The sequence below is a fragment of the Columba livia genome, chromosome 1 (assembly GCF_036013475.1).
Source record: "Columba livia isolate bColLiv1 breed racing homer chromosome 1, bColLiv1.pat.W.v2, whole genome shotgun sequence".
NCBI classification, from domain to species: Eukaryota; Metazoa; Chordata; class Aves; order Columbiformes; family Columbidae; genus Columba; species Columba livia.
In genome coordinates, this window is record NC_088602.1 from 156,643,913 (window position 1) to 156,661,142 (window position 17,230).

General features: G+C 36.1%; 1 protein-coding gene across 2 annotated transcripts in view; it reads left to right on the forward strand.

Annotated features, from left to right (window-relative positions):
• Nucleotides 1-17,230, forward strand: part of TRHDE (thyrotropin releasing hormone degrading enzyme) — a 208,504-nt gene that overhangs the window by 73,588 nt on the left and 117,686 nt on the right. For both annotated transcript variants that reach the window (XM_021298155.2, XM_065040569.1), the window contains exons 4-5: nt 9,295-9,449; nt 15,197-15,310. In XM_021298155.2, the coding sequence (XP_021153830.2) occupies nt 9,295-9,449; nt 15,197-15,310 (269 nt within the window). The remainder of the gene's footprint in view (nt 1-9,294; nt 9,450-15,196; nt 15,311-17,230) is intronic.

The following is a 17,230-nucleotide window of genomic DNA, read 5'->3' on the forward strand; positions in this document are numbered from 1 at the left end:
TGAGGCCACTTTGGATTTGAAAAGGCCATGATGACTTCATGGACAGGTATCTGAGGAAACCAAATGTCACTTCTGTCTTCAAGAACGGCAAGAAGGAGGACCCAGGGAACTACAGGCCAGTCAGTCTCATCTTGATCTCTGGGAAGGTGATGGAACAACTCATCTTGGAAATTGTTTCCTGGCACATGGAAGACAAGACAGTGATTTGGAGAGCCGTGTAGGGCAAAGGGACGTGGGGTCCTGGTGGACAGCAGGATGACCATGAGCCAGCACTATGCCCTTGTGGCCAGGAAGGCCAGTGGCATCCTGGGGTGTATTAGAAGGGATGCGGTTAGAAGGTTGAGGGAGGTTCTCCTGTCTCTCTGCCCTGGTGAGACCACATCTGGAATATTGTGTCCAGTTCTGGGCCACTCAGTTCAAGAAGGATAGGGAAATGCTTGAAAGAGTCCAGTGCAGAGCAAAAAAGGTGATGAAGGGAGTGGAGCACCTCCCTTATGAGGAAAGCTGGGGGAGCTGGGGCTCTTTAGCCTGGAGAAGAAGAGAATGAGGGGTGACCTCATTAATGTTCATAAATATGTAAAGGGTGAGTGTCATGAGGATGGAGCCAGGCTCTTCTCTGTGACAACCAGGGAAGTAACAAGGCATATTTTATACAAAAGTGTAGCAATACCCTACCTTGGGGCATTTGTGTATCATAGAAGTACCCAGAAAATATGAATAGGATTTGGCGTTGCTGTCGTGTTCCCCTTTGTCAATATAATCACTCAATCGGTGGGAGGAAGAGATGTAATTCATCACCTTTCCCATATTTCTTCCCCCACAGTGAAGAGGACTGTTCCTTGTCCATGCTGTCATTGTGTGTGCAGCTCCAAATGTTCTCTGAGCTCTGCATGATTTTCTGTTTTGGTTTTCTTTTCTGGTGGGATATTGGAGTATCAGTCTTATAGTGTCAGAGGTCTGACTGATCTCTATAAACTTTGCTGTGGACTGGATGACTCCTGTTGTTTGTCAGGCTTTGCTTTTCTTACTTTTTGCATCTCCCGGTAGTCTGTCATTGAAGTGCCTGTCCCAGGTCTGTCACAACCTCTTTTGTTCTCCGCTCTTGTTAGCTTCTTGCCAAACTTTAGTAGTACAGTTTGGTTTGTATCAGTCACCAGCCTCTCTTTAGTGTGTCATTTTTCTTTTGTAACTTCAGATTGAAAGCATTTATTTCTAGAGTTTTGTTTTTACATGGTTTGCAGTATTCTTCCATTTATGTAACACATTTTCATGTTTGGGTTCTACTTTCTGAGCTAATTGAAGCTATTAAACATTTCAAATGTATCTGAAACCATAAGTTTCAAAAATAGGGTTACTTTCTAAGTATTGTCTTTATCTTCCCTACCACCTATTGCTTCCAAGTGCAGAACAAAGCACCTTTTCTGTCTCTTCCCATTGTTTTCCATGCTCAGAGAGATTTTCAGCTCTGGTGGTGGTTTCAGCTGCTCTACTTTTCCACTCTGCTTATATCTTTTAATTTCTTCTTTTCCCCTTCTGCTCATAATCATGTGGCCTTCAGGAATAAGTCTAGGTCCAAGATGCTTAAAAAAGACCCTGTCTATTCAGAGACCTGTTACTGCCTACCTCTGTGTACCAGGACGTGGGCTGAGTGGAGCCTGTTGCTCAGCCTTCCTGCACCAGGGAAGCGAAGCTTCTTAGAGGCTCAAGTCCTGGCAATGATTTTACTGTGAGAAATCTGGAGTAACTGTGTAGAGAAGAATTTTTGTTTTCTTTTTTTCTTTTTTTTTTTTTTTTTTCCTGTCACAATCTTGCATGCCTGCTTTTTAACTGTGATTTTTCAGCTGTGATGGGTAGCTGCACATCACATTGCTGGCAGCCTGTGCCCATGCTGACCCAGAACAGAAGGTAGGAGTAAATTGACTTACTTAAGTCTCTTCAGGATATCTAAATGCATCAAGAAGTTGTTTTGACTTTCACATCTTGGTCCCACTGGTCCATTAGGGTGTTTCTGTGAGACTCTAGTAAGTGTGAATATGGATTCTATGAAAAGACAGTTTAAGCAGTTACATCCTTGTGCACGAGGTGGGGAGGAGGGAGTGTGGGCTCACCTGAGAACAGAATGAGTCCTCTGTTATTTGTGTGTCTCCAGAATTCAGGATGATAGGGCTTTTTTTATGTCACAGAAAGTTGTCGATTCTTGATGTATTAAATAAACTGATGAATAGATTACTATTTTTACTAGTAAAAAATTATCCTGATCTAATATTATCTAAAGAATTTGCATAAGAATGTAAGATAAACTTTATTTTAGGACTTAGGATAAACAACAAGACCTAAATCAAATATTGCAGGAGCTATCCAGGACAGTCCATTTGTATTTCTTCATCTCACTCTGGAGGAGCATAGAAAATAAATAGATACAGTCCACACAAAACCATTGCCTTCAGATGTAGTGCATATGATTAGCTATACTGTAAATTAATCTCCAGGTGGAATATTGTGATGCATATTGTTGAGATACTGGTAATGTGAAATACCTGCCTGTCTCCCTAAAATTTCTGGTTTTACTTTCACTGCTAAACTATTCCCATCACTTGTGACTATGATCTCACTTTAGGGCAAACATAAAAGAGGTAAATGTAGGTATATAGTGTTGTACTAATGAAAACATTCATGTCTTTATTACTGTGATGCAAATCAGTTTTATGTAAGTCAAGTGAAAATATTTGTTTTACCTCATTGTAATAATTCTTAAGTAGTATGGATTTCTGGAGTTTTCTGTGTACCTCCACCTCGGTTTTGCAGTGAAGGGAAGGAACACAGCAGTGTTACTTGATCATTTTCTTCATGGCAGTATTCATACTGGAAGTGCTTGGTTATCAGTGGTGCGTTGTTTTCAGCCGTGGAATCCTCATGCTCTACTAACTGTGATGGTAGGAAAATGGCTGTTGGCAATTTTCCATCATGTCAATGCTCTTAGTATTTACATTAGAAACAGTACTGTGAAGGCAGCAAAAGTCTTTCTTGTTTTTTTCCTCTCTCCAGATCTTTTGGTGCTGAGAGTTGGAATGTATTTTCTCCGTTCATCTGTTTTGTATATAACTGTAAGGGATGCACATACAGTACTAACCCTGTAACTTGGAGTAACAGAAACCCAAGTTGATTTCAGTCTGTGTCTTGTTTTGTTCCATGTAACTCTTTGTTCTAATATATGTCTAAAAAGAGTTTAGAATACCCATATTAGACTGAAGGCTGGGAAAAAAGATTTATATTTATAAAGAAACTGTGATTTTTTTTTCCTTGTTTGTTATAATGTGGCTATTAATAATGATTTGTTCAGGTATTATTTAAAAGAAAGGCATTGTTCATGTAGAGATCAATACAACCAAGATGATACATAATTCAGCCTCCATGGGTGATTGCATTCATTTTTCATTTTAACATTGAATCATTTGATATACTTTGAAATAACAAAGCAATGATCTATAAATTTGGGTTATGAAAATTGAAAGCAAATTAATAATACGCATGCCAAATAAAATCAACATGTTTTTATTTTATCTTCTTAAACTGTAAACTAGCCATCATCCAACATCAAGGTTCAGTTGCTTGAAGAAAGTTTTTCTTTCTATATTATTGCTGATTCTCCTCACTTACCCTCCCCAGCTTTCCTTCCTATGTTTTTTCCTATCTTGGATCCCTTAGTAATCACATTGCATTAAACATATGCTATTCATATCAAACACTCTCAAAATCCATACATTGCTTATGTCAGTTAATGTTAAGTGATACTTTGTATAACAATAAGAAGCAATAAAATGCCCAAAATAAACCACTGCGTGTCAGTGATTTCTCCTCAGGGTCTGCAACAAGCCATTTGATTTGACTGAAGTAATGGCAAACAGTTTTAGACCTTTGCATTACTTCTGTAGTCTAACATCCATTTGGGTTGTTATCATGCTTACAGAAGGGTGTTGGTGGTGAGCATTCAAATCCATCAGTTGTGTTTCATTCTGCTGTTGCAGTCAGTTGGAGACCTTCCTGTTGGCTTCAGAGAGCTTCCAGCAAGCCCTGGAATGCTGTTGTTTTTCTCTTTTTGCTTTTTCTTTCTCAAATAACTTTTTAAGAAGGATATGAAAGTATATACAATGAAAATTTCGTTTTCCAGTCAAAACTTCTCTGTCATATATCAAGCAAACAGTGCAGAAAAGAAAGTTTTTCAATAGCCAGTTTAGATATTTCTTGTAAGTACTATTACCAATAGTTCTTTATCAGAAGAAAATTTGGATTATTTCTTACAATGGCTAGTTTGATTTAATGGTTTTTAACCAGAATTATCTCTTTTTGTAGTTGGCTTGTTCCTTAAAACCTACATAAGTCATTAAATGGCATCTTCTATGTATTCTTAGTAAAAAGAATGGCTTTAATTAAGGAATCTGAGTGGCAGAAATATAAACTCTTTTAGTAAATAGTTACTGTTTTTGTACAACAACATTCATTTAGGAAATTGCACAAGACCTTTAGAGAGATTTAGTAAAGCTATTGATTGCATTATGCAGCATTAGGAAATGGCAAAACCATACTTTGGGTTTTCATTTGTCAAGACTAAAATACACAGATAATTGTCCATGCTTTGTCTTAATTTGTTGAAGTTGTCAAAAAAAGTGAAATACCTGGGAGTAAGAAATCTACACCTGAAATCTTGAAGAAAGCCTCTCTGAAGAAATGAATGAAAATAGTATTGTAAGAGGCACATATATTTTATAGTGTCATTTTTGTAATAAAAATAGGGATTATAAGGGAAAAACATGAAATTAATGGAGTGGACAGTTTTTTTTTCCTGTGTGCCTCCTGGTTTTATTAAGGAAGCTATATGTGTAAAGATGCTTGGCAGAAAATTCTTATTTCTTGCTGTATGTTCTCAAGTTCGGTGTTTCAGGGCTCTCAGATTTTTTGGGGAGACTTATCACGTAGGGTAACAGAAAATTTGTAGAAACTGTTCACACAGTTATCTATCTATCTATCTTATCTATCTATCTCTCCTGGTAGATGCTTTTTTATCTTCCAGAAATTTAATACTGTCATATGTTCTGGAGGATCTAACCCTCAGTTGCATTTCAACCAGAAGCTAAACCAAATAAAATTACAGTACACAATATTAGTAAATGGTTGTGTGCATGTCTGTCTGTGTTTATATACACATTCGTATTTACATGTATAGTAAGGATGTGTGCCTGTTATACCAGTAGGATGTTAAAACAGTAGGATGATAAAGGAGAGGGGAAAGATCCCCAACTTCAGGATACTCTTCATGAGAGAGTTGAATCTTGTTTCACATTTAATTCTATTCAGTTCTAATCCTGCTCTCATTTAAATCAAGAGTGATGTTCCCAGTTGTGTAGTTTGAGGAATTTAATGTTTTTTAAGGGTGCCTAGAAAATACTATCAAGTGAGTGGGGGAAAAGGAAAACCAGTATCATTTGTTCATATTGCATAGATACTAAGTTCACAGATTAAAAAAAAAAAAGACAACAAAAAACCCCCCACCAACATTGAACTTAGGTGTGAAATTGCCAATTTATGTTTTGCACTATGATGATACTAGCTAATAATGTCAGACAACTATGTTTTGATGTAAGCTCACATAGTTATGATGCCTTAATTAAACAGTTGGAAATAAAAGTTTGTTGAGCTATGTACAGTTTTTGTAACTTGAGATGTTTTTCATGAGATTCACACAGAAATAGATTTAAAAAACATCCAAATGCAATCCTTATATTCGAATAATTATACCAGTATAGTGTGAAGTTCCAACATGTTTTTGTCCTGATGGCTTTTCTGGTGATTTTATTTTAGCTGTGCAGTTTTTACTTCTTGGTCATGAATTTAGTCTCTGTGAAGGCCAGGAAGTGGAAACCCTCTATTTTCCAGCAGTACACAGGGCTCTGCACTGCTCTATCAGGAAATCTCAAGTAACAGTTTTATGATGTATGAGGATATTATTCCCTGCAAGCAATAACATGCATTTCTATTTCCCCAGCAATATCCACAAAATCAAAAATTCACAAGTGCTTTACAAAGAATTTAATTAAATAATGTGCAGATTAACTGGATGCAGCATGCATACAAGCTGTTATATATTCAGTAGTTCACATTTTGCTGTTAGTGTAAAACACTTTTGAGCAGTACAACGTATTAATGATATTTCTATCAGAACGTGTGTCATCACCCCTTCTTTTGTACCTTGCTCCTTAAAAATTACACTAAAACTTTAACAGATGTCATCTGCAGGAGCACAGGTTGCCTTCCTCAATGCCCTAATGGTGTGATAAACAGAAGGAAACACAAATGCTCATGTTGAGGCTTGCGCATCAAATATTGTTCCTCTGAAATCAAACATTTATGACTCCCCAGAGAAAGATATAGATTATTGTCTTTTATCACAAAACTAGGCGTGTTTGGAATTTTATTTAAAGGTGGTAGAAATTTGTGGAGCAATCAAGGCCAGCTACTGCAGAATTTCATTTCTAACTTAACACCAAGACTGGACGTTCAGAGTTTAGATGTGGACCATGAGAAAAAAAACATTTTTCTTTTTATGATAATTAATATGTTCAGAGTCCATTCTATCTGTTGCTGGAGGTCAAAAAAGTCTCTTCTTTGGCATTAAAGTGCAGCGCATCAGACCCTGCACTAGGAAAAGGTAGAGGTGTGTTCATACATTGTAGTAAACTTCTTAATTCATTCAGCATTATTGGTATGCTCATGTCACCTGCAAGGATTAGCTTTCTGGAAACCAACAGGTTTATCATCTATTTTGTTTTGTCTGTTCAGAAAAGCCCTTTAAGCATTACCCAGTGCATGAGAGGGGTTTCCAGACTGGAAGAGAAATGGGGCCGTGTTGGATGAAAGTGATTTAGAATATCCCTCTGCGGTTGTCTACCTGCAGGGCAGTTAGCCGTCCATCAGATTGGAAGGTTTTATTGGTATGTCAGTGCTATAAAGTATCAGTCTAAACCAGCAGAGCAATACCAATGACACAAATAGTGAAAGACGGTCTGCAATCAGCCTGTAAAGGTGGTTAGCGTGAGAACTCACCCTAGTTTCCCAGTTCCACAGAGTTATTCCAATTTATTACTGGCTGACGTTAGTAAATTCGGTCCATTATGACTGGCGAGAAAGACCAAAACCTGCAAATTAAGCCCAAGGAGAGAACAGAAACGGTTAAAAGAAGGGAACTGGATTTACTGTCATGCTAGTTCTATTTTGGCGTTACTTTGCTTATTTGAGGGGAATGGCTGAAAACTTAATTGATGTAAATAAGAACAGGGTCTCTCTGTGTTCTCTTCTGAAGATGCCTTTTGGAGGAAAGTTTAATTGATGTAGAAGAAGTTACAGCTTTCTTTACAGAGTTGTGAAAGAGAGACATCCATGTTTAATGTTAATGAATATTTGCCATTAACTTCAGGAGTTTCACCCAATAACCTTTATGTCCTTTTTTTTGTTCTTATCCCTTCTTTGTATAGCAGACATGAGTTACTCATTTTGCACGTCATTTATAACAAATTGCAGTTATTCTAAAAAATTAGTACAGTTCAAGCTTCAACTGAGGAAGAAAAGGAAAGCATGTAATTTTGAATTTACGTGTATAATCTTCAACACTATGTTTTGGATTTTTGCTTTATTTTCTTTAATTAGGCTCTGTTCTAGTATCTGCCTTTATATAAAATATTTATTCTTTACCATTTGTAGCATGTCTATGTTTGCAATTTGGATATTTTCAGTTTGCTTGTATTTGGGAGGAGCTGCTAGACTCTGTGCTCCCAATAAAAGGCTGGTATTTTTATGCTTCTTGCAGCAGTCCCTTTTCAGGAGTGCTGGAATGTCTCCAAGTTCTCCATTCCTGATATTTCAGTGGCAACTTCCTGTGAATCCTGAAGTACAGCTCCTGCCGTCAGGTTGTCCTCCAAGCCAATTCCACCACATGTATGAGCAAGCCAAAGCAAACTTAGGGGATGTGTCAGTACTGTGATACAATTTAGAACATTATTTAGAATAAGCAGGTCAGAATTTTTCTTCTTCAGGTTAGGAAATCAATCCAGAGACCTTTCATCCCACCTTGTAAAGTACCATCTAGATATACTTGTGTTAACTGTGAATGAACCGAGCTCTGGAACCAGAAGTACTACAGCCAAATGAGACGAGTGTAGCAGCCAGGCTAATTAATTAAGAATCCAGGCTAATTAGTTTGACTGGAGGGAGCACCATGCTGATGTGACAGTGTAGCTTCCAAAATTCCGGCTGATTTGTACACAGGATGCACTGGGCTTCTTGTAGACATACAAGATGTTTCTGGGCTCTTTCAGATGTTTTTGCCATGAAGCAGCATTGCATATTTGTTTATTCCCTCTGTCAATTTACTGTAATTTTAGATTTATTTCCAGGCTGATAGTCAATTTTTGTTCCTTCTCAATCTGCTGCATTAAGATTTTTCTAACACATGGATAGATATTGTATTATGGTATTGTCTTGTTAAACCTCATGCTGCTGAGAGAAATTCCCCACTGCTGTTTTGTACCTGATGAAGGACCTTCTTATCTTCTTAATATTTTATTGCTTACTGAATACAAAACTGAAGTAATACTCCTGAAGTTCTGTATGGCATCATTTTCCAGCCTGTGGGGTTGAGAGATGGCTGTCAGCGGCCCTGTTCTCAGAGGATGCCTGCTAGCGATAGTGCACACTGAGAGAGAGATGCTTTGTTTTGTAAGAACTGGTGATTCTGAACAGTTTGCCATCTTTCTGGTTGTTATGAAGCAGCCTTTTCTTCAACGTTCCTCTTAATGTTAGTCCTTACATACAGTTTGGTGCATAAGGTCTTCATAAAGGAGTCACTTTAATGAAAAGGTAAAAGATACGTGTGATAAAAGTCTACATTGATACTACATTGATTACTACATTGATATAGTAAGCATGATAAGCAGTATCAAACCCAGAAGTAAATTAACAAGGTATTGTAAATAAGCTGGATTCTGTATAGAAAACTTCAATTAGAAATACTAAGTACTGTGTTAAAGCATTAGCATGGTAATGTGTGATCAAATAGTGGCATAAAATAAAAAATGAATATTTTATTGTTTCCTAAATAACGGTAGTAGAGAACTGAAATTAATTTTTGGTTTTCACATGTTTATTATTTAAAATGCTTTTTGTGATCATTTATGGCTGGCCTTACAGTAGCTCTTCAGCATAGTAGCTTCCACAGTAGTTAACATATATTTTTTCTGTTTCTAGATCTGTTAGCTGTGCCTAAGCATCCATATGCTGCTATGGAGAACTGGGGACTGAGTGTTTTTGTGGAGCAAAGGATACTGCTAGATCCAAGCATTTCTTCTATATCATACCTACTGGATGTCACCATGGTCATTGTACATGAGCTATGTCATCAGGTATTAAAGGTGTTCAGATATTTGATATTAATGTCTGAAACTGTGTATTCCTTTTCAAAACCAAAAATTAATTTGTATTGTTCACATAGACAGTTGCAACTTTTAATTGTAACTGGAGTCCAAATAATACAGAGATTTGTAAGACACATAACTACAATGCAGAACCTGGGAAGACTCAAAAAAGGGTAGAAGAGAAAATTAGTAGCAATGAACAACTTCTCTATTTCTGTATGATTATATTCTATATTCTGCATGTTTGTGTGTGAGTGTGCTGTTGGTGTGTAGACTAGACACATTGATAACTGTAGAAAATGATTTCTTGCAGAACCATAGCAGATTCATGCTGAATTTCATGTTCATGTAAAAAAATGTTTTGGCTGAAATCAATTCGGTAGTCATCTTTCATCACATATACACATACTTCCTTTTCGTTGTTGTTTGTTTTTTGTTTGTTTGTTTTTAAATAGTTCTAGTATGGACCTTCTGTTCACTAATGGTGGATAATATGTACATCAACTCTTGTATCGATAAGAAAAGTTTGTAATAAACCCATATTACAATTTATTTTACATTTCTTCCATCTTCATATCTCAAACTAAACACATTATGTGTGTTTAGTAATATTGAGTTGAATGCAAATGTTATTGAAGAAATTTGCTACAGGGGCAGAAAACCCTTTCTTGCACTCATAAGAGGCATAATCATAGCCTTCAGGTTAAAATGAACAAAATCCTACTGTGTAATCAGCATGGCTTATGTCTGTAACTTTACACAGCATTCTTTAAAAGGCAATGAAAATTCTTAACACTTTCTGCAAATAAAAAGTACTGTATAAAAGGGAGCCTTTGTGATGGAGTCCTGGTAGGTGAACCTGGAAAGAGTAAAGTTTGGTTCATATTCATGTTTCACAGTAGAACTGTTGATGAATATGGACTCCTCAACTACAACATGACATTTCTATTCAAAGTTATTGCTGGTTTGTTCTCAATACGATAATCTGATTTTATTATGTGCTCTTTATTGTGTAGTACAATAGAGTAGCGCACTATTCAGCCTGAAAAATTACAGTGGCTTAGGAATCAGGTGTGCGAAACACATATTAGGTCATCAAATCACAGCTCATGTTAGGATTAGATTCTTCCGTGTCATGTGTTTTGTAGTGCTGGGTTCAGTGCTCCTGATTACAGGGTTATATCGCTTCCCTTAAAGCCTTTTGATTAAATCTGATGGTCAATAACTTTTTCCTAGCGTTCAGCTTAAATCTTCCTTTTTCTGAAGTCATCCCATTACTTCCAGTTATTCTTTGCACCGCTTTAATAATGTTCTCTGCTTCCAAAGCAATTTGTACTTCAGATGTGGGCAATTATCACATCAGTAACTTGCCAAGTTTGTTTATTTGATTCTCCTTGAAACTGAAGCCTTTTTACTTCATTCTGGGAATATCAGAGGATCATGAGGTGGTTGAAAACTATATTTGAATTTATTTTAGGGTATCAGTGTGGCCATAGAATGCTTTTAAGTGACCTTAGAATTTAAAATGAGAAGGTTTACTTGGTATCCAGTGCTTCCAGTGCTGTTGGCTTAATTAAAAGTATCTTCCTCCATTCATGTTGCTGCTGTTTCTGTTTTAGTACCATGCAGATCAGGTCCTTGCTCAGCTGCTTCACTGCATAACTAGACAAGATATAAAATATTCAGGTGGAAAAAATGTTACTTCTATTTTTTAGATGCAGAATTGACTTACAGAAAATGTGGATTGTTCATCTGCAAATAAAATTTAAAGGGAGAAACCCTCAAAAAATACAAGTCATGAAACACTGTCTAGCACCTCCCTTGCAGTATTGTCTTTATTTAGCCACTTTTTTTCTGCTTTTATCTTACCATACTCAGAACCCCCTCAAGGAGACTTAAGCTGTGGATAGCATGTAGCAGGAACAATAGTAGCTTAGCTGAAAATGTATTGAACTGAGATCAAGTTGGGTCCAGGGTCTCTTGCCTCTGCTATTTAATTGTTAATTCTTCACGGCATTTTTCATCCTCTTTTTCTGTATATCATCTGGCCTGCTAACCTGGGGTGGCACACAAATATTGGTCCCCTTCACTCGTTTTTACACATAAAATAACACAGATTAACCAAAATCACTTCTGGCACAGCCAAAAGTAGAATCTACATCTCCAGTTTTATTTTTTTATTTATTGTTTTTTTTTTTTAACGTTTCAGGTAAGAGGTAAGGGAACTCTTCTAAAATATGTTTTCCTAAAATCCATTAAATCAACTTTTCTTTTTTATTTTTATTTTCTTTTTTTTTTTTTTATTGTATTATCCTATTTCCCTTGGTTTTAAACCCATGATTTTAAGACTTACAGAGCATACCTGAGTGTGTAGCAAATAGACCTGTATGAGATCCTTGTTACACAGAGTAACATGGCAATTGCTTTGCTAATGTTGTGTCCAAGATCAGAAAAAAACAGGTGAATATTAAGAATTAGGACAGGTAAATTTTGTCATTGTCAAAATACAGGTGAAAAATGTGTGAGAAAGAATTTTATGCCTGATTTCTTCACAGGTAACTTTGTAATGCTTGACCAGATATTTATTTTGGGTACATGTTTTAGGAGGGACACACTGACCTTACACAGGTAGCTTTAATTTAGTCGTTTTGTAGGTTGATAATGCTTGATATTTCAGCTCAAGTGTTCTTTTGGAATATTTTATGTATTTAATTAAAAAAATTAATAATTGGAAGAAGAAGATTCTTCAAACCCCCAAATGCAAATGAGATATTGGTCAAAACACACATATTTCTAGTAGCTTAAATTGATAGCCTGAAGTAATTAGCATAATTTATTAAAATAAGTCTATTAAGGTAGTAATCAGTTTTATTTGCATATCACAGATCAGTACCACCTACAGCCTTTGAAGAAAGAGTCATGCACCATGATTTTTTGTGATAGTTTTCCCACCTGAGCACAAAACTTGGTGTGACAGATTGAGTTAAAGAGGCATGAACGCAGAATGAAAATTAAAAACTTCTAAATCAATGTGTTTTTTTTTAATAATCTGTAAAGAAAGCATATAGGAAAGAGTGTTCTTTCAGTGTGTCTGTAAAATAAGTGCCTTCTCCATGTCAGGGTGAACACAATACCCAAGGGACATGAATTTATGTAATCAATACATTTCAGTTAATTTTTCTATTTCAAAATGAAAAGAAGTAATGATCTTCACTCCAGGCAAATAGTGTCTGTAGCCAAAGACACAAATAAATAAATAAACAATTACTTCAATAAATTAAATACTTTACTTGATGTTCTCCTTTCAGACATATAACACCTAGGAGGATAATAGCACCTTTCTGCTGGAAAATTTGGCTTCAGTAATTGCAGTCTCTGGGACTGCTCTGTCTGTGACATCTTATCTCTGATACTATTCAAGACTAGTTAGGCAAATTCTCTACATTTTCACATTAATATTACATGCTATTTTAATGCCCATAAAACACTTCTTCCTTTAGGTAGATAATTAAATGAATACTTTCAGTTGTGTCGTTAATAAATTAACATGGAAAACTCACAAAGAACTATAAGAAATTATCTTTTGTGACATCATAAATTCATGTTATAAATTCTTTTGAATAACAGGAGGATATATTATGAACTTTACAACCTTTATTTATTTTTTTAAATCTCTCTCTGAATAGTTGTAACATACCATGACTGTTACTGGTCTCATATCTGTTCAGAAGTCCTCATGTAATTTAAGAAATAAACTCTGTGCTATTGTGTTTAGTCTGTCATTGGAAATCATTTAATCATGAGTTTCATACTCCTCTGGTGGTATGCTACTGTAAGATTTCAAATTGTGAAAAGTGCAGTATCTATATGGATGCATATCCAGTGTTTCTTTGTCTTTTCAGTTAAACGTTCTTAAAATCTTGCTCTATCTCTATTGGTCCTGTAGCCAGTTAATTTGTTGGTAGCCTTCAACTAGATTATGATCACTGAGTGTCCATTAAGTTTAGTTTCACTTAGTGTGTGAATATGACTTTTGTCAACCTCATATTTTCTCCCATGTTTCACTTCTTTTTTTTTTCTTCAAATCCTATTTACTGACCATTGTGTGGCAATCTGATAATCCCAGTTTCTGTAGTCTGTTCTTTGGAGCCCCTGTGTTCACATCACTATGGGTCCTCTTCGCAGCATTGATCCATCCTTGACGCTATTCTCACTTCACAAAGACATGCATAGGAACAAGACCTTTCATTCAGGTCCCAGACAAAACCTTCAAATAAGCCAGCTGTCAAGAAAGCAAACTGCTTACTGCCCAACTTTGCTTTCATCCATTGCCCACAATCATTACAGTGTCAGCAGCATCTCCTCTACTCTGACAGGAATCTCTCCTCTGGAATACTTATTTGCTGCTCCCTTTCTGTGTATTTTCAGAATTTACAACTCCAGGAAAGCTCAAAATTATCTCAGTTGATTATGAATAAATCTAATTTCTAATCACATTAAGAAAAAAACTGACAGAGAATTTTACTGAAACAAAGTTTTTTGTATTTGTTTGGCAAAAGAAGATGCTACAAAGAGTATGAAATATATTTTCATAATAGTGTATGTATTTCTTCTTTTACCACTGGTCTTGCAATGGTCCCGGTTGCACAAAGCGGATACAATCATTTAAACAGGGTCATCCATCAGCAGAAGAATTGATGATGCCTAATTTCCTTTGAAACTTAGTCCTCATTCCTGTTACAGTGATCATCCCAGCTCTGTCTAAAATCCTTCTGACACCCACATGTCCCACATTGTGAGAGGTTTGTCATTGTTGATGGCTACTGAGCAGAGTATCTCATGGCCACATTCTTGTCTTGCCCTCAGTTTAGATCCTTCTCCTCTTTTCAGCTGCTGGTCTTCATGTACTTTTGTAGGAGTTCAAGTACGTTTAAAATCTTTGCCATTCTTTCTGAATGTGATTGAAGTCAATGGCAAAATTTAAGAGCAACATGGGGTGGAACATGAAAGGCTGTCAGCTTGGGTACTTTTTTTGCATAAACATAGGTGGCCCCTGACATTTTAGGTACCCTCTGCCTCTAGCTGCTGTTTAGGAAGGCTGCAAATCTCCTTTAAGTCCTGCCTGAAATTTCCTAGGCCTGTGTGGTTATCTCAGATATCCTGGGGCATTCTTTAAGTTGCATCAGCTACTTGCTTTTAGGCATCGGAGTCCTACCCACAGAGACATGGCATGATTGCATGAAACTGCTTTCCTTAGGAAACCAGCCAACGAATGGAGCACCAGTAGTATTGTAAATCTTGGTGGGTAGACATTGTGGAAGAAGAAAAGCTAAAATATAGGTCTAGGGTACAGAGATTGTGTCTCCAGGTTTTCAAGATTCGCGCTATACATGGTGAGGTTTCCAGGTAATGAATCTGATTACTCATGAGCCTTTTTCTGTCTGTTACATGTGCTAGTCCCTTAAACCCAGAGCATCTACTCTAGATGTAGACACTGTCAATACTCTCCTCAATGATTCGTTTTTCCTGCTTGTTCTTCTCTAATGTTTTACTTCAGTAACTTGTGCATCCTATAAAGGCTTAATTCATCAGTACATGAAAAAAGCAGTTAATGAGTTTCATTGGGTAGCATATACTACTCTTTTAATTAAAGCTTGTAAGGAATGTGCTCTGTATAAATGAGATGAATGCAAACATAGTTTCCTAAAGGTTGTTTATTTGAACTCTCTTTGCAGTGGTTTGGTGACCTTGTGACTCCAGTTTGGTGGGAGGATGTGTGGTTGAAAGAAGGTTTTGCTCACTATTTTGAATTTATTGGGACAGACTACCTCTACCCAGGATGGAACATGGTGAGTCAGTTTAATTTTGTTAACTTGAGATTCCACAGAAAAGTTGGTCTGCTGTTATACTCCTGCTTTTGTTAAACACAGGGACAGCTGAAAAATACTAAATGATGCATGCAAGTATCAGATGTCCAATGAAGCAAAATCACTAGGTGTGAAATAATTTGACAGCATTCCAAAAGTGTAATCTACGATTTATCACAAAAGAAATAAGGTCGTGTCTGTCATAACCCAACATTAAAATAACTACCCTCTCTCTGCCTAGAAACATTTTAGATTAAAGGAGTTATGATTTAACATGGACCATTTTTGAAAATATTCAGAATATTGTATTTTATCTGCAAACCCAACATAAATTGGAAAGAAATATTTGGCTAAAGTGTACTGTAAATCTGAGCATACTTTTTCTCACAATAGTCTGTTCTTCTCTGTCTAAGTTTAGTGTCCCTGCTGGTATTTTTGCCATTTAGCAGTACATACTACATTAACATGGAATAAATGAATTGAGAATCCAGACTTCAGTATAATTTCTAGAAGTACACAGTTGGACATGCTTTGTGAACTGCTGTGCAAATACTGGAGCTCTCTGAGGGTGATCTGGGAAGACCATGCTGGGACATTCTTTTGGAGTCTTTCTGCTATATCATACCATATCTAGTCAGGTCCCAGTTTATATCAGCCACTGTAGTCTAGAAATGTTACGCTTATAAGAAAAATGAGCGATAATGAGCAAGACCTCAGGACAAGAAAATTGTTTTGAGACCATGTTGAAGGTTGCTATGTAGACTTTATTATTCTTAGAAGAATTTTTTCTATTTGCTATTGTTTTGTGTTTACACAGATTTAATTTGTGGCAAAATATGTATTATAAATACAGATTGCCTGATAGAGATCTGTTGTAGCTTCAATATTTCGTTTAAACACTTGTACACTAACTTCTGAAATGTTATTTCTCATTTCTTGGGGATTTATTGAGTATTCTTATGCCACAAATTTTTGTGTGCCATGAAATGAAGGCGCTATAATTATGAGCAAAAACTAATTTTTTAAAATAGTTGTGTACACGTATTTTAGATATGCTTCTTGTGATGTTTGAATTCTTTGTAGTATTTTAATTTTTTCTTTCAGGTGTCAATTTTGGTTTGTAATTGCATTGTGAAAAGGAAAATAAATCTTTGTCTGAACTGACATCTGTCTTGCATAGGTAGGCTTGTTGGGTTTACCTGGCTTTAGCTGTATTAAAACTCATTCCCTTCATCTTTATGAAAAACACATCCTGAATTACAATGTAATAATTCTAATTATGAATGCAATGGAATCTGGCAGGCCTTTATGATTTTAGCATAGTGAAATGTCATAGATGCCAACATTTATACACTGCATTTTATATTCAAATCATCAGTCGTTTGTTCTTCACATAATCAGTTTAACAAATCCAGAATAACTTTGCTTTAGAAGTCATTTGGAATATAGAACATTTACTTGAGATTTCTGTGGAATGAATATAATGTTAACTGTTATGCAAATGACATGCCCATCACATGTAATTCTGGCATCTTAACAGAATACGGGCAAAACAAATGGTTTGAACAAGGTGTGACAGTTAAAGTCGGAAATCAGACACGTGTGCTGCATAAATTAGAATTAACTACAGTAATATTGCTGTGCCTGAAAAAATATTACTCTGTCAAGTTTTTCCTTAAATTAAAAAGAAGGTAGACATAAACCTTTCATAGGGCTTTGGATATCTTTGGCCTTTGACATAATAATAACTATATTGATGTATTTAAATTATTAGAAAATTGGTGGCACTTGGTGAGTTAAACATTTAAGCATGTTGCCTTCTTTTGCAATCTAGAGTAGGAATCAACATTGTGATTTTTCGGCCTTGTTACACAGATTGTAGAAAGAGGAAGCAAAAGTGGC